Source organism: Phyllobates terribilis, unplaced genomic scaffold, assembly GCF_046119375.1.
Source record: "Phyllobates terribilis strain yellow unplaced genomic scaffold, ASM4611937v1 Scaffold_5__5_contigs__length_657084704, whole genome shotgun sequence".
Classification (NCBI taxonomy): Eukaryota; Metazoa; Chordata; class Amphibia; order Anura; family Dendrobatidae; genus Phyllobates; species Phyllobates terribilis.
In genome coordinates this window covers 174,906,803-174,923,761 of record NW_027362765.1, presented here as the reverse complement: position 1 = coordinate 174,923,761, position 16,959 = coordinate 174,906,803, and the positions used below count along the sequence as shown (strand labels likewise).

At 41.7% G+C, this 16,959-nt stretch overlaps 1 protein-coding gene across 1 annotated transcript in view; it reads left to right on the top strand.

The window, feature by feature from the left end:
- SKAP1 (src kinase associated phosphoprotein 1) overlaps nucleotides 1–16,959 on the top strand; it is a 682,301-nt gene that overhangs the window by 532,019 nt on the left and 133,323 nt on the right. The window contains exon 9 of the mRNA XM_073683515.1: nucleotides 531–680. Coding sequence (XP_073539616.1) covers nucleotides 531–680 — 150 coding nt within the window. The remainder of the gene's footprint in view (nucleotides 1–530; nucleotides 681–16,959) is intronic.

Genomic DNA, 16,959 nt, shown 5'->3' with positions numbered 1-16,959 from the left:
AGGAGAAGACTGCAGGGCAGAGGGAGGCTGCTTGTCATTGCCAAAAAACAATGCATATCTCACATTGCAATATGCAATGTTATGTGTTGATGCCTGAAATGGGGAGGGGGGGGGTCTCTGAGAACAATGAGCTTCTGTGCCCCTCTTGTCTTACAATGCAGATAAGTCATCATTATTAATAATAAGTCCTATTATTACAGGTTAGGGCAAGGTTTCCCTCAGGTTTGCAGAGGTTCCCCAGAACACAGCAGGATCTGTGACTGATCTCTGTGATGCATGGTCCACATATCCCCAACAGGATAATGGCAATAGACAAGAATTATGTACTGCTTCACCTGTACCTAAAAGCATTTTTACTGTAGGGAAAATTGTTTAGGATTTACGTATGGTGAGGATGGCAACAAATGGGTTACATAAAGGGAGACACTTTTGTAGGGATGTGATCATATTATTTGCCTCAGAAATGTGAAGGTAATTTTTTAGTGATGTATAGATGTCATTGTTTGTGGACCCTTTTTGTTTTCTCTTAGATATCCTCTCATCCTCTATACCTTGTGAAGATGATGAAGAGTCTTACGATGATGTGGACAGCCTTAACTCCTCTCATATGATTCACCCTCCACCTCTGAATAGGGCAGGCAGTCCTATTGAGGATGATGACATCTACGAGGTAGTTCCAGGTAAGAGGTTAATTATTTAAAGCCATGGGCGACACTCTGTTTCTCATAGGTTGTGTTGTACCCAGCTGCAGGGTATTTGTCTTCTCTCATTGTATGCTTCTTTGTTTTATTATGCTAATGAGCATACTGTCTCTGCTGGGGCCATTTCTCCTGTCCCAAGCAGATAAAAAAAACAACATTATTTCCTCAGCAAGTCATCGTCGTTAATGAAGTTTTACAAAAACAGATACAACCAAGGAAAAATAAAATTTCACAGGTGATAAATTTTTCCAATTTCCCTGGCAGAATTGGATCAGATTGTTAAATTAAGAGTGAAGGTGTCTGTTAGACAGCAAGGAGCGGTGATGGGTAATTTTATAGAGTGGAAAATTGAATCAAATTGCTACATTAAAACCCAGCTCCTGCGAGATTTTTCTGTAGTGCCGTCCACTTTGTCACTGTTCAGAGTCCGTGCACAGCTGTGCCGCAGGCTCCTAGTTTCTGCACCACTGGTCCTTCTGCCACAACTGACTGGTGTTTTTTTCCTTGACTCCCAGTGCCAACTTGGTGCAAGAGAAAGGCATGCAGCTTGCAGGGGGACAAATAAGATGCTCTTCATAAAGAGAAATGTTGGCAGAAATGTCCACAATCTCCATATGTCCAGTTTTTTTCATAGCAGGATCTTCCTCTTGCACTCAATAACTGCAAAGTATGAAATGCTAGGTCCAGCAGCTATTCACTTGTTCTGTTTAGAAATCTTTACTCTACAAAAATATTTAACTGATATAAAGAAATAAACTGTACATTACAAGAAAATATACAACCTCAATTCCAAAACAGTGGGGAAACTGTAAAATGTACAGAAAGCAATAATGCAATGATTTGTAAATCTCTTCTAACCATATTTTATTCACAACAGAACATAGGACACAGACAGAAGGTGAAAGCTAGACATGCTTCCATTTTATTTGAATAAATTAACTCAGAAATTGTTGGCAGAAACCCATCTAAAAAAAGGTGGTACAGAGCATTGTGTAGCATCTCTTCTTTTACACTAGTCTGTAAATGTCCGGAGGTGAGGAGACCAACTGCTGGAGCTTTGGAAGAGGAATGTTGTCCCATTCTCGTCTGATGTAGGATTCTAGCTGCTCTATGGTCTTGCATGTCATTTTCATTTCATAATGCCCCAAATGTTTTCTATTGGTAAACAGTTTGGACTGCAGGGGGCCAGTTCATCACCCAAACTCTTCCTCTGTGAAGCCATGCTGTTGTGATGAATGCAGTACAGTCAGTACTCGATTTACAAACATTCGACTTAAAGGGGTGTTACATAGTTACATAGTTACATAGTTTATAAGGCTGAAAAAAGACAAGCGTCCATCCAGTTCAGCCTATTTCTTGTGCACTGCAGCTATTCCGCTATTCCTATACCATGCGGTATAGGCCAATTTACATCATTGAGGAAAAATTCACTTCCCGACACCAATCTGGCAGTCAGATTAAATCCCTGGATTAATTAACTAAGCATAAGATGTAATTTTATTGTTCTCAAGAAAGGCATCCAGGCCTCTCTTGAACTCATTAAGTGAGTTGGACATCACCACTTCCTCTCCCAGAGAGTTCCAGAGTCTCACGGCTCTGACCGTAAAGAATCCCCTTCTATGCTGGTGCAGGAACCTCCTTTCCTCCAGACGCATAGTGTGCCCCCTCGTCTTTGTCACCATCCTTGGTATAAACAGGTCATGGGAGAGATCTCTGTACTGCCCCCTGATGTATTTATACATGTTTATGAGGTCTCCCCTAAGCCTTCTCTTTTCCAATGTAAATAGGCCTAATTTTGACAACCTCTCTGGGTATTCTAGTTCCTCCATTCCCTTTATTACCTTAGTCGCCCTCCTTTGTACCCTCTCTAGCTCCAATATGTCTTTCCTGAGCACCGGAGCCCAGAACTGTGCACAATATTCTAAGTGCAGCCTTACCAGCGCTTTATACAGAGGAAGAACAATGTTCTCATCATATGCCCCTATTCCTCTTCTGATGCATGCCATGACTCTATTTGCCTTCGCAGCTGCTGCCTGACACTGGGCACTCCAATTTAATTTGCTATTAACCAAGACGCCCAGGTCCTTCTCCATGTCAGATTTCCCCAATGGTTTCCCATTTAATATGTATGGGTGACTGCTGTTTTTCTTTCCCATGTGCATGACCTTACATTTATCAGCATTAAACCCCATTTGCCATTTTTTGGCCCAACTCCCCAATTTATCTAAATCCTCCTGTAGCTGTGCCCTATCCTCATCTGTATTAACTACTTTACAAAGTTTAGTATCATCTGCAAATATTGCTATTTTACTATGCAACCCTTCCACTAGATCATTAATAAATATATTACATAATATAGGGCCCAAGACAGACCCTTGAGGCACCCCGCTAGTAACCCTGACACACCCTGAGCTTACTCCATTGATAATCACCCTCTGCTTTCTATCACTCAGCCAGCTATTTACCCACTTGCACACATTATCCCCCAGACCAAGCATTCTCATTTTATATACCAACCTTTTGTGTGGCACAGTATCAAACGCTTTGGAGAAGTCAAGGTATACAACATCCACTGATTCTCCCCGGTCCAGCTGTGAGCTCACCTCCTCGTAGAAGGCGATCAGGTTTGTTTGGCAGGAGCGATCCCTCATGAATCCATGTTGATATTGAGTTAGACAGTTATTATCATTAAGATATTCTACAATAGCATCTCTAAGAAATCCTTCAAACAATTTACCCACAACAGACGTTAAGCTTACTGGTCTATAGTTCCCAGGGTCACTTTTAGACCCCTTTTTGAATATTGGTACCACATTTGCTTGGCACCAGTCTAGTGGGACAGTCCCTGTCCATAAAGAGTGCTTGAATATAAGATACAGTGGCCTGTCTATCACATTACTTAATTCTTTTAGTACCCGGGGGTGTATGTCATCTGGGCCTGGTGACTTGTCTATTTTGATATTATTTAAGCGTTTCTAAACTTCCTCCTGGGTTAGGTGGGTGATATTTAGCGGAGGGTTTACTTTATCACTCTGCATTTCCTCCGATAAATTGTTTTCTTTTGTGAAAACAGTGGAGAAGAAGCTATTGAGTAGGTTTGCTTTACCCTCATCGCCCTCTATGATTTTACCCAGGTTATTTTTCAATGGGCCAACGCCATCAGTTTTAATCCTGTTACTGTTTATATAGTTAAAGAATAGTTTGGGATTCGTTTTACTTTCTTTGGCAATTAGTCTCTCTGTCTCCTCTTTTGCTATTCTTATTTGTTTCTTACAGATTTTGTTTTTTTCCCTATAAGATATTAGCGCTTCCTCGCTGCCTTCTTGTTTAAGTTTACTGAAAGCCCTTTTTTTGTTTTTCATTGCCCTCTTGACTTCCTTATTTAGCCACATTGGCTTCCTCCTATTCCTCGCCCTTTTATTCCCATAAGGTATGTACCTTCTACAGTGACTATGTAGGACTGTTTTGAAAATTTCCCATTTTCTGTCCGTGTTCCTATTACTGAAGATACTATCCCAGTATATAAGGTGAAGGGCATCTCTTAGCTGATCAAACTTTGCCCTCCTGAAGTTCAGTGTTTTTGTGACTCCCTTGCTGGGCACCCTACTGAAGCACATGTGGAATTGTATAATGTTGTGGTCACTATTTCCCAGGTGCCCCCCCGGGAAATAGTGTTCCGAAGGCAAATTCATTTTGCTAATAACTCCCTGTCTATTTAGTCCCATAATCTAAGCTATTTTCTAATATACTTGCTCTAAAAATTCTCTACCGTGCCCTAACTACACTGTCTAACAGCTAGTGTAGTTTTTTTTCTATTTCCGGTCTGATGATGATTCGTTTGAGTATCACCAGTGCATGGTGGGATACTCAAACGAAGCATCATCAGTGGGCAGAGGCTGTGGTCATTGCCGCAGCCCCTGACCCCTCCCTGAAACGAAGCACCATAATTAGGGAATCGTTGGGAATTTTTAAAGGGAATCTGTCACCCCCTGGCCGCTAATATGGGCATACAGGTGATAGAAATGTAAATCTATACCTACCTGTATGCCTCATATTAGAGGTCTGGTTGCTGTGATATGTGTTTTTATTCTTTGAAGTTTCCGCTGTGGCCAGATCCCGCGCCTGCGCACTTCACTTTTTACAGAAGGCGCACTTGTACTGTGTACTATCCAATCATAGTTCTGCAGGGATCTTGTGCGCAGGTGCCAGGAAGTCACAGTGACTCTGCGCCTGCGCACAAGATCCCTTCAGTACTATGACTGCATAGTACACAGTACAAGTGCACCTTCTGTAAAAAGTGAAGTACGCGGGATCTGGCCACAGCGACTGCACATCACAGGGCACTGTGTCGTGCAGGGGAGGGCGGAAACATTATAATTACCACAGTAGGCTGCGATTTCTTCCCGGGGCCGCAAGCATCGGAAACTTCAATGAATAAAAAGACATTTCACAGCAACAAGACTTCTAATATGAGGCATACAGGTAGGTATAGATTTACATTTCTGTCACCTGTATGTCCATATTAGAGGTCAGATAAGTGCCAGGGTGGCCAGATTCGCTTTAAAGCAAGTATATTAGAAAATAGCTTAGACTATGGCACTAACTAGATAGGGAGTTAGGAGCAAAATTACTTTGCCTTCGGACCACCCCTTTAAGCACAACCCCTAGTTCCAAATGTCAGATGTTAAAAAAAAAAAGCAAAAAAAAACCTAAACTAATACCAATCACCTCTCCGACTGCCTCACTAATCTCCACCCGCAGTCACATGCCGTATCTCCAGCTTCTGGGACCTGGTTGCAGCCAGAAGAACTGTTCTATAGTGAAGAGTCTTGATCTGCAGCGCAAGATGGCGGAAAGGAGAAGACTGAACGGCGAGATGCGAGGAAGCCAGAGATGAGTGATGAGGTGAATATTGGTTAAAAGAGGAAAAAATAATACTCCTCTCTCCAGCCAGATACTCTTCTTTCCACCATAACGTGCTGCATCTACAGCCTCTTCACGTTACATTGATGAAACAACCTTATGCCATGCAGTAACCTCTAAGACCTGTTTGTAGCCAGAAGTCCAGGCCTATAGAGAAGAGGCCGGACATTTGGCATGCTATGGAGGAAGGAAGATGACCGGATGGTGGAGTGCGAGTAGTGCAGTGGCGGAGAGGTGAGCAATGAGCTGAATATTAATTGTGTGTGGGGGAAGGGGCATGTTTTCGTTTGCTGACTTTGTTCTAGCTTGCATACAAATTTGGGAATTTGGATTTCGAACAGACTTACAGAGCCTATCTAGTTGGTAACCCGGGGACTAGTTTGTATATGATTTAGCATTGTCTGGCTGAAATATGCAACGCCTTCCCTGAAATACACTGCTCAAAAAAATAAAGGGGACACTCAAATAACACATCCTAGATCTGAATGAATGAAATATTCTCATTGAATACTTTCTTCTGTACAAAATTGAATGTGCTGACAACAAAATCACACAAAAATCATCAATGGAAATCAAATTTATTAACCAATGGAGACCTGGATTTGGAGTTACCACCAAAATTAAAGTGTAAAAACACACTACAGGCTGATCCAACTTTGATATAATGTCCTTAAAACAAGTCATAATGAGGCTCAGTATTGTGTGTGTGGCCTCCACGTGCCTGTATGACCTCCCTGCCTGGGCATGCTCCTGATGAGGTTGCGGATGGTCTCCTGTGGGATCTCCTCCCAGACCTGGACTAAAGTATCCGCCAACTCCTGGACAGTCTGTGGTGCAACGTGACGTTGGTGGATGGAGCGGGACATGATGTCCCAGATGTGCTCAATCGGATTCAGGTCTGGGGAATGGGCAGGCCAGTCCATAGCTTCAATGCCTTCATCTTGCAGGAACTGCTGACACACTCCAGCCACATGAGGTCGGTCTGGCATAGTCCTGCATTAGGAGGAACCCAGGGCCAACCGCACCAGCTTATGGTCTCACAAGGGGTCTGAGGATCTCATCTCGGTACCTAATGGCAGTCAGGCTACCTCTGGCGAGCACATGGAGGGCTGTGCGGCCCTCCAATTAAATGCCACCCCATACCATTACTGACCCACTGCCAAACCGGTCATGCTGAAGGATGTTGCAGGCAGCAGATCGTTCTCCACGGCGTCTCCAGACTCTGTCACATCTATCACATGTGTTCAGTGTGAACCTGCTTTCATCTGTGAAGAGCACAGGGTGCCAGTGGCAACTTTGCCCATCCTGGTGTTCTGTGGCAAATGCCAAGCGTCCTGCACGGTGTTGGGCTGTGAGCACAACCCCCATCTGTGGACGTCGGGCCCTCATACCACCCTCATGGAGTCGGTTTCTAACCGTTTGTGCAGACACATGCACATTTGTGGCCTGCTGGAGGTCATTTTGCAGGGCTCTGGCAGTGCTCCTCCTGTTCCTCCTTGCACAAAGGAGGAGGTAACGGTCCTGCTGCTGGGTTGCTGCCCTCCTATGGCTCCCTCCACATCTCCTATTATCTGCTCCATGCTCTGGACACTGTGCTGACAGACACAGTTAACTTTCTTGCCACAGCTCGCACTGATGTGCCATCCTGGATGAACTGCACTACCTGAGCAACTTCTGTGGGTTGTACTGTAGACACCGCCTCATGCTACTGTACCTCTAGGGGTGAGAGCAATGGCAAAATGAAAAAGTGACCAAAACAACAGCCAAAAAAGAGAACAGAGAAATGGGCTGTGGTCACCACCTGCAGAACCACTCCTTTATAGGGGGTATCTTGCTAATTGCCTATCATTTCTACCTGTTGTCTGTTCCATTTGCACAACAGCAGGAGAAATTGATTCGCAATCAGTGTTGCTTCATAACTGGACAGGTAGATTTCACAGAAGTGTTATTGACTTGGAGTTACATTGTGTTGTTTTAAATGTTCCCTTTATTTTTTTGAGCAGTGTAGTTGTTGTCTGGATGGGAGCAAATGTTGTTCTAAAATTTCAATATAATGTTCAACATTGATAGTGACTTTCAATATGTGTAAGCTGCTCATGCCATAGGCACTAATGCAACCCCATACTATCAGAGGTGCAGGCTTTTAACCTATAACAAGCTGGATGGTCCCTCTCCTCTTGAGTCCGCTGCACATGGCGTCAGTGGTTTCCATAAAGAATTTCAAATTCTGTTTCATCTGTCTGCAGAACAGTTTTCCATTTTGCCTCAGTCTATTTTAAATGAGCTTTGGCCCAGTGAAGACGGCAGTATTTTCTGGATTGTGTTGATATATGGCTTTTTCTATGCTTGATGGAATATTTAACTTGCATTTGTGGATTGTACAGTGAACTGTGTTCACAATGATTTCTGGAAGTATTCCTGAGCCCATGCAGTGATTTGCATGACCAAATCACGCTCGTTTTTAATACAGTGCCACCTGGAGGCGCATAGATCATGAACATCCATCTTTTCCCTTGTGCTCATGGATTTCTCCAAATTTTCAGAAATTTTTGATATTATGTCCTGTAGATTGTGGAATAATTAAAGTAGTTACAATTTCATTTTGAGGAACATTTTTTTTAAATTGTTCCACAATTTTTTAGATGCAGTTGTTCACAAATTTCAACTTCTGATCTGTATACTTTGTCCTGTTCTGAATAAAATATGGCTATAAGTACAGTTTACACAATGTCCCAACTTTTTTGGAATTGGGTTTCTACATGGATGCAAGAGAATTTATAGGTAAAAGTCACCAATTCTGCATTTATCACCCACTACTGGTTTTGGCCCCCACTCCTGAGAAAAAATACTGACCGAATACTGATAGTGCGGCCGTGACTTTATTGTAGCTCACATGAAAGTCAGGTATGCAGCTAATTTGTGGCCGGTGATTGCTTGCAGCAGTTAAGTGACATTCCTCATTGGAAGAGGAAGCCAAGAGACTGGCAGGCAACACAACTGACTGGTGCAGAAAAATGGCGCATGTCCAGTAGGTGGGTATCTATGGTCTTTTTTTGTTTTTAGTTTTGTAATATTAGGACTGCCATGACAGCATCAAACTAGTGGACAACCCCTTTAAGAAATGGAAATCTGGTGAAAGTGATTGGGTGTAGCTCACCATATTAGGCATTATTTTTATTATGGCTTCTTTATTTTTCATGATTCCGTACAATGGGATAAAAATCTAACATATAAATATTAGAGAAACTGTTCTATCTGTGAGCTACAAGTCAAGAAATAATATAAGAATGTACTACAGATATCAAGGGAGGAGGAAGGGGAGTTCTTTATAAAATAGGCTGTAGAAGTTGGTCAAATATAGGAATAATATAAATGTCTGTGCCCATTTTACATGCACAGTTCTTTTTAGACTACAAACCCAAAAATTCACCTTAAACATAATGCATGTGAGATGTTCCACCCATAAGGAGTTATCAGTAAGACCCAGCTTTGGAATTACTGTCATGACTTAACCAGAGTATGTGTAAAATATATACTGTCATAAAAAGTCATTGTGTGATGGGATTCTAATCAACTGCCTTCTGATGTGATTGCATGTATTACACAAAGACCAAATGTAAGACGGATTCCTATCTTACTATATTAATCTATCAGAGCTGACCTTCTTTCTGTGCTCGAGACCTTTCGAGCCCTCCTGTCGTCTTGGAGATGAGCTGGAATACAGCTAGAAGACTGAGGCCATTAATGGCAATAAATGTGGATGAGCACAGAGACTGTCTGCGATTACAGCAAGAAAAAAACCCTGCTCTCTGGAGAGACTTCCCGTAAGGCAGCAAGAAAGTGAGACAGATCACTTTGGAGCCCTATGGGAGCTGCACAGCAGGACTGGGATACTTTTACTGGCCTGCTCCATTTGGAGGGGGCAGTATCACTTAGCAGAATGCCAGGAAGACACTCCGCTAAAGCTTCACCTTACCTGATCACATGGGAGGGAGCAGGTGCCTACAGGAACCGAATCCTGCTCAGCATCCGTGGCGGGTGGAGAGCACTTCATTATTAGTGCTGTGCTTGGGTACAAAATAGATGGTATTCTATCTTACCAATCTAATTTTTATTTTGGCACTTTCGTTTAATAACTCATATTTATGATGAATCTCGATTAAACCATTGACATTGTCTTTGCTCAATTTTTTCTAATATTGACCTCAATTTCTGTAAAGTGTACATACACTTGGCTGCATGTAAAATTTACAGATTTACCACTAAAGGGAAAACAAATTTATACAGATCCAATTGGATGCAGAAACCCATGTTGCAGCAGTAATGGATTACGATACTGGATAGTCCTTGTAGCCAGTAATCTTACAAATAGGGAGTGGGTTAAGTGACAGTTCATTGTATATCTTTGATAGAGGTATAAAACAAAAATAATGACCTCCGTTGGCAGCAGCAAAAAATTATAATACACCTGATTCTAGTAGAATGTAAGCCCGCAAGGGCAGGGTTCACTTACCTCTGTACCAGCCTATCATTGTTAGTTGGTTTACTGTAAGTGATATCTATATTTTGTATGTAACCCCATGGAATCAATGGTGCTATATAAATAAAAAATTATAAGAATAATTTGTCTGAATGACAGTTGTTTTCCATGATTTTCTTTACTAAATTTTGTTTGGGGCTGTAGGTTAGTATTTTTAATATTGATTTCTTCCACCTATTGCTTTCTATTAAAAATGGGAACAGATTCTAGAAGAGGAACAAGTACAAGCTAAAAATGTTTTAATTGTACCAGTACATCTTCCCAGATAGATCCAATGCTTAGTAGGAAAATAGTAGGTCTAGATTGTACCTTTTCTGTTATAGATAAGTAGGAAAAACCTAAAGGAATGCACACCTTTTAAGATGTGCATCACAGATTTGGAATCCCACGCATGGCTATTAGTTTGGGATCTTATAAACAACACAAACTAAAATTCAATTTTGGTAATGCAGAATGTGTCAAATGAAAGTTGGAAAGGAATGTGTCACTTACTGATCTGCTTGATGTAGTTTTTATAAAATCCATTGTTTTATCAGCAGGAGATTAGTAAACCTGCTGCCAGGTCTAAACACGCTCCCACCACTGATTGGTAACTTTCTGCCTATGCACAGTGTACACAGAAAGCTGCCAGTCAGTGGTGTGGATGGGGCTATGCAAAGCTCAGCATTATAAAATTAGTAGATCTGCAGCAGAGTAAATCGTTTTTAATCAAAACTGCAGCCCTCCAGCAAAGTGACACATTATTAGAATCCGGGTATCTGCCCCTAAATTATGCTGCGCTCATAATAGGTAAAAAAAAAAGATAGTTACAGATCCTCTTAACATCAGGCCAGACGAGATAGCTGCCACCATAATCATGTACAGAAAATAAAAAATATAAGTATAGCTGTCTGGTTTTAATCAGGAAAAATTTTGGTGGCTCAATATAACAAGATACGTTGACTTGAGTCCACATTGAACGATATTTCTGAAATTATCTCACAAACTTTAACCTCATTTTGAACAGTGTGCCGACAACACCTACTGAACCTCCTGTGATGATTTCCATCAATAGCACCATTTTTTGTTTTTAATGGTATGTTGAGCTAGTAATGTTGGACTATAGAGCTGTGTATGTCATGTCCATGTCATAATTATTCTCAGCGAGCTTCAGCTGGTAATACTGGTCATGCCCTTTGTCACATGCACTATTAAGGAGCATTTTTCCCCTTCTTGCATTTTGTTTTCGCCAATCATAAGGTAACGCAGAAGTGCCTGTTACAGTACTGCGAGTCTTGTATGCTGCTTCAATCCAGGCAGTGCTTCATTCCTCCATTCTTTCGTCTTTTCTAAAATTTGTGTAACTGCCTCTTAAATTGGAATGTGTCATCAGAAAATGACTTGCTGTCTAAATCAGGTTTTTTTTGTTATTTTTTTGTTAAATTTATTTTTATATTTATTTTTAATTCATATCACCATCTGTACTAAATAAAATAAATCTTGTAATTTTCAAACTGGCTATGATTCTAGAATCCTTCCTGTTATTTCTGGAAACCTACATATACAATATGTCAGCAATAAAGCAATAACCGACTCTGTCCCTATCCCTATCTTTTGTATTGTTGCATCTAATGAGTGTGTGCAAAGGTTATTGTGAAGGGAGAAGCAACTGTGACATCAGCTGCTATGATTGGTGGATCCTGCTATGTATAGTGATTGTAATCCTGTTTGTTATTATAGAGTCTGCTGAACAGTCTTCTGTAAAGAACAGGAAATATGAGTGGTGTTATTGAGTGGCCAGTATGAAAATTGCAAGATTTCTATATTCTTATACAGATTGTAATATTAGGAGAAACAAATGTACAAAAATGTATAAATATACATTTAACCCATTAAGGACCGAGGAATTTTAATCTTTGTGCTTTTATTTTTTTCCTCCACTTCTCCAGTAACCATAACTTTCTTTTTTTTATTTTTCCTTATCAAAGCCGTATGCGGGCTTCTTTAGGTGGGATGAGTTTTAGCTTTGAAACACAACATGCGTTTTACCATACTTTGTACTGGAAAACGCGTAAAAAATTGCAAGCGTGGTGAAATAAAAAAAAAATACAATTCCACCATTTTTTTTAGGTTTTGTTTTTACAGAGTTCAATCTGCAGTAAAAATTATTTGGCAATATGATTCCCCAGGTCTGTGAGATTACAGTAATACCAAACTTGTCCATTATTTTAGTGGTAGAAAAAAATTCAGAAATAATGGAAAGGAAACTAACTTTTGTTTGCATTGTAATTTTCTGAGACCCTTAACTGTTTTTTTTTTATTTTTTCCTCAATAGGGCTTGTAGGGGCTTGTTCTTTGCTGACTTTTAATTTATACCAATTTGCGATACATTTTTTTTTCCATTTGCGGGAGGGTTCATAGGGGAGGGACTGAAGAATGGCAATTCTGGCATTTCAATTTTTCTTTTTTCAGCGCTTAAGGAGGAATAACATGGCAGTGCCAGTTACAGGGGCCTCCAGCAAGTAACTCCGGTCACTGCAGTTACAAGCAGATGACTGGTATGTAACACAGCTGGCATCAGCTTGGTATAAAGCCTGCGTCAGACGAGAATATGAAGACTCGTCCTATTTTCTCCAGAAAACATGGACAATTTTTATCTGTGTGTCTGTATTTTGCGATTTTTAAAATGTACTTGATCAAAAACAGTTTCCTATGATACTAATGACAATGTACCATAAATATGAGATGTTATACTGATGATCCGTATGGGATACGATTTTTTTTTTTTTGCACACCCATAGGCTTCTATAGCCGAGTCTCATCTGATTTACGGAAGAGTAAAGTGCATGCTGTGATATTGTTAACATGGACGCTCTATCCACGTGAAAAGCTGTCGTCTGAACTGCCCCAATTAATTTTTACTCAGGCAGAACACACATCCAAATCCATATTATATGCTCTTCTGAATGAGCCCTTAAAGGGGCTGTATACTACTAAGACACCTATACTACTAAAAACACCTATACTCAACTGTGAAGATCTGAGGTTGTGGGTTGTAATAATCACCTAGGCAGGTTAACAATGCAACTATTTTTATTCCTTACATACATGGTCTTATGGCAATTCCGGGTATATGGTCACAGTGCAATGTCCCCAGTCCACAAGATCCCATCTTGGTGCTGATAGTTCCACTGCCCCCATACCAGACAATACCCACTGTCTCCCAACTTTTGGTTGTCCCACAACTTTTGAATCTCCCACCAGTATAGTCTGTAGTCACAGTCCATGCTGCATACCACGACCGTAGCACATGTTTCCCACTCCAGCTGGCGACAACAGTCTTTAAGATAATTCCTCACATCCAAACAATCGCTATCACGACCGTAGACCGTGTATCAAGCTCCAGCAACCCATCTCCAATCTCCATAGGCCATCCATACGGGGGCACCAGGACCTCACCATTACATCCTTGGTGTCATTTACCCAACTGCCTCACTAAACATGTGGCTTCTTTTCCCTCTCCTGGGATCAGCCCCCTGGATGGGCAGAAGTGTTAACACCCTCCCCCTTAAACATTTGCTTTTAGCTCAAAGAATGAAGAATGTTCCAGAAGCCCAGTCTCCAGCCTGTCTGCAGGGTTGTGTATTAGGGATGCCCCCAGCAGAGAGGAACAAAGACACACATGCCCCCACCAGATGCAGGACTGAAATGCTAGGCCTTATGTATACATGAGATCCAGCCCGCACGTCTTCCTCTGCGTACTGTCATTGAATGGAAACATTGATTTGTGAGGCTGAACACTTTCCAGGAGAGATTTGTGCATCTTAAACTGACGAGCAAGCAAATCTCTAATAAACACAACAATAAGATCAACGTATCAATGCTCCGTGCTGGAAAAAGTCCGTGGCCAGCTCCTCACACTCACCCCTCATGCCTGCGCTGTTCCAGCGGTGTCGACACTTGCGTTTAAATAATGTAATTTTCTCATGAGGCATTCGCTTTTAAGAGCACAAGGGTTAGAAGTAGGAAAATAAATGAACTAATCTTTCCACCCGCTGAGATAAAGAGCATAAGCTTGTGAACCGAATAGGACTGTCCTTTAGGATTCGTCATGGCTGAACTGTGTGATTTGCATGATTTTGTGAAAATAGCTTACCGTTTGCTGGTAGTCCCAATGGTGGTACCCCCATCAATTTTGGGAACAGTTTGATTGGAGCGATGATGCACATGTATGCCACTTTGTCATTCATTGTCTATGGGACTGGAGAAGATTATACAACGGGGTGTTTTTTTATCTCAAGAACGGACACCCCCAATTTCCACACTTATAGAAATATACGCCCTGTTAACATGCAGAAACTTATGAAGAATTTGCAGTCATAATTGGCCCCAATCTCCTCCCTTTCATGTCCTGACTCTGAAATGTATCATTATAATGTTTCAGTGCAGAGTGCCCTGGGTGAAGCTGCACCTCCTACACATAGAACGACTTGGCACAGACGACGACAAACCCTGGCATAAGCTGCATACACGTTGCCTATAGCGGTGTTCCAGGTGCGCCGAATGTCTATGGAGAAAATCCAATCTGGCCGAAAATTTCGTCCATTATAAGTTTATGATTAAAACATACAACTCTGCCCTTCACCTCTCCAAGCAAACTTATTTCAATACCCTCATTACCTCACTATACAACAATCCTAAATGTCTCTTTGACACTTTTCATTCCCTCCTCAATCCAGGACTACAGGTCCTGACCTCAGCACTGATGATCTGGCCAATTATTTCAAAGACAAAATTGACCATGTTCGAAAGGAAATTTTCTCCCAATCCCTTCATACCATACACTGTCCTCCCTCACCCACTGCATCTAGCACACTCTCTGTCTTTGAACCAGTCACGAAAAAAGAAGTGATAAGGCTCCTTGCATCTTCTTGCCCTACTACTTACATCAGTGACCTTATTCCCTCACGTCTCCTCCTGTTCATTTCCCTGGTTGACACCACTCACCTAACTAAAATATTCAACCTCTCTCATCTGGTATTTTTCCCTCCTCATTCAAACACGCCAGCATACATCCATTACTTAAAAAAAAAAAAAAAAAAAAACATCCCTCGACCAAAACTGTTCTGCTAACTATAGACTTGTCTCTAATCTTCCCTTCATCTCTAAACTGGAACACTTGGTCCACTCCCGTCTAATCCGCTATCTCTCAAATAACTCTCTTCTTGACCCTCTACAATCCTATTTCCACTCTTTACACTCTACTGAAACTGCCCTCACTGTCGGGGTTCCTCAAGGATCAATTCTGGTCCCACTCCTCTTCTCCTTGTATACTGCCCCTATTGGACAAATATTCCGTAGATTTAGTTTTCAGCACCATCTCTATGCCGATGATACCCAATTATACACCTTTACTCCTGATATCACACCTGCATTATTACAAAACACCACTGATTGTATTTCCACTATCTCTAACATGTCCTCCCTCTATCTGAAACTGAATCTGTTGTGTTTCCTCCCTCCACTAACCTACCTATACCTGATATTGCTGTTTCCACTGTCTTGCTGTTATACTTGATTCAGATCTTTCCTTCACTCCCCACATCCGATAACTTGCCCACTCATGTCCTCTATACCTCAAAATCATTGTTAGAATTCAACCTTTTCTTACCTTTTTACTTTGCAAAAACTCTTACTGTTGCTCTTATTCATTCTCGTCTGGGCAATTGCAACTCTCTACTAATTGGTCTCCCTCTTACTATACTCTACCCTCCTGAATGCAGCAGCCAGGATCATATTCCTCGCCAACCGCTACAACAATGCCTCTACCCTGTGCCAGACTTTGCATTGGTTGCCCATCCGATATAGAGTTCAATATAACCTGCTCACTCTCACCAACAAAGCTCTCCACGCTTAAGCAACACCCTACATCTCCTCCCTCATCTCAGTCTACCACCCTACCTGTGCCCTCCGTTTTGTTAATGAGATAAGATTAACATCCTCAATTTACTAAATCTCCCATTTCCGTCTCCAAGACTTCTCGCAAGCTGCGCCAATTCTTTGGAATGCATTACCCAGGATACTTTGAGTAATCCCCAATACCCACAGTTTTAACCCCTTTACAGCCTGTGACATATTAGTACGCACCAGGCTGTCACCCCCTGTTCAGCGCGGGCTCCGGCGGTGAGCCCGCACTGAACCAGGCATATGTCAGCTGATTATTACAGCTGACATGTGCCCGCAACAGCCACGGGTGGAATCGCGATCCACCCGCGGCTGTTAACATCTCTGGCTGTTGTCAATCTCTGACAGCGGCATTTAACATCGCCGCACCGGAAGCGCGTCACTTACCCCGCCCATCGGTGACCCCGTCACGTGATCGCGGGTCACCGATGCGTGGGCATGACAACCCTGGGTCTGCAGCAGACCCTAGTGGTTGTCATGTGCTGATCGCTATGAGCGCCACCTAGTGGTCAGCGCTCATAGCACAGGACCATTTCTGCCACATAGAGGTGACCTGCTCATCACCTCTATGTAGCAGAGGCGATCAGACAAGTGCTGCTTCTAGTCTCCTATGGAGACTATAAAAGCATGCAAAAAGTGGAAAAAAAATGTTTTTAAAAATATAAAAAAAAATAAAAAAATATAAAAGTTTAAATCACCCCCCTTTCGCCCCATTCAAAATAAAATAATTAAAAAAAACACCTACACATATTTGGTATCGCCGCGTTCAGAATCGCCCGATCTATCAATATAAAAAATAATTAATCCGATCAGTAAACGGCGTAACGAGAAAAAAATTCTAAACGCCAGAAT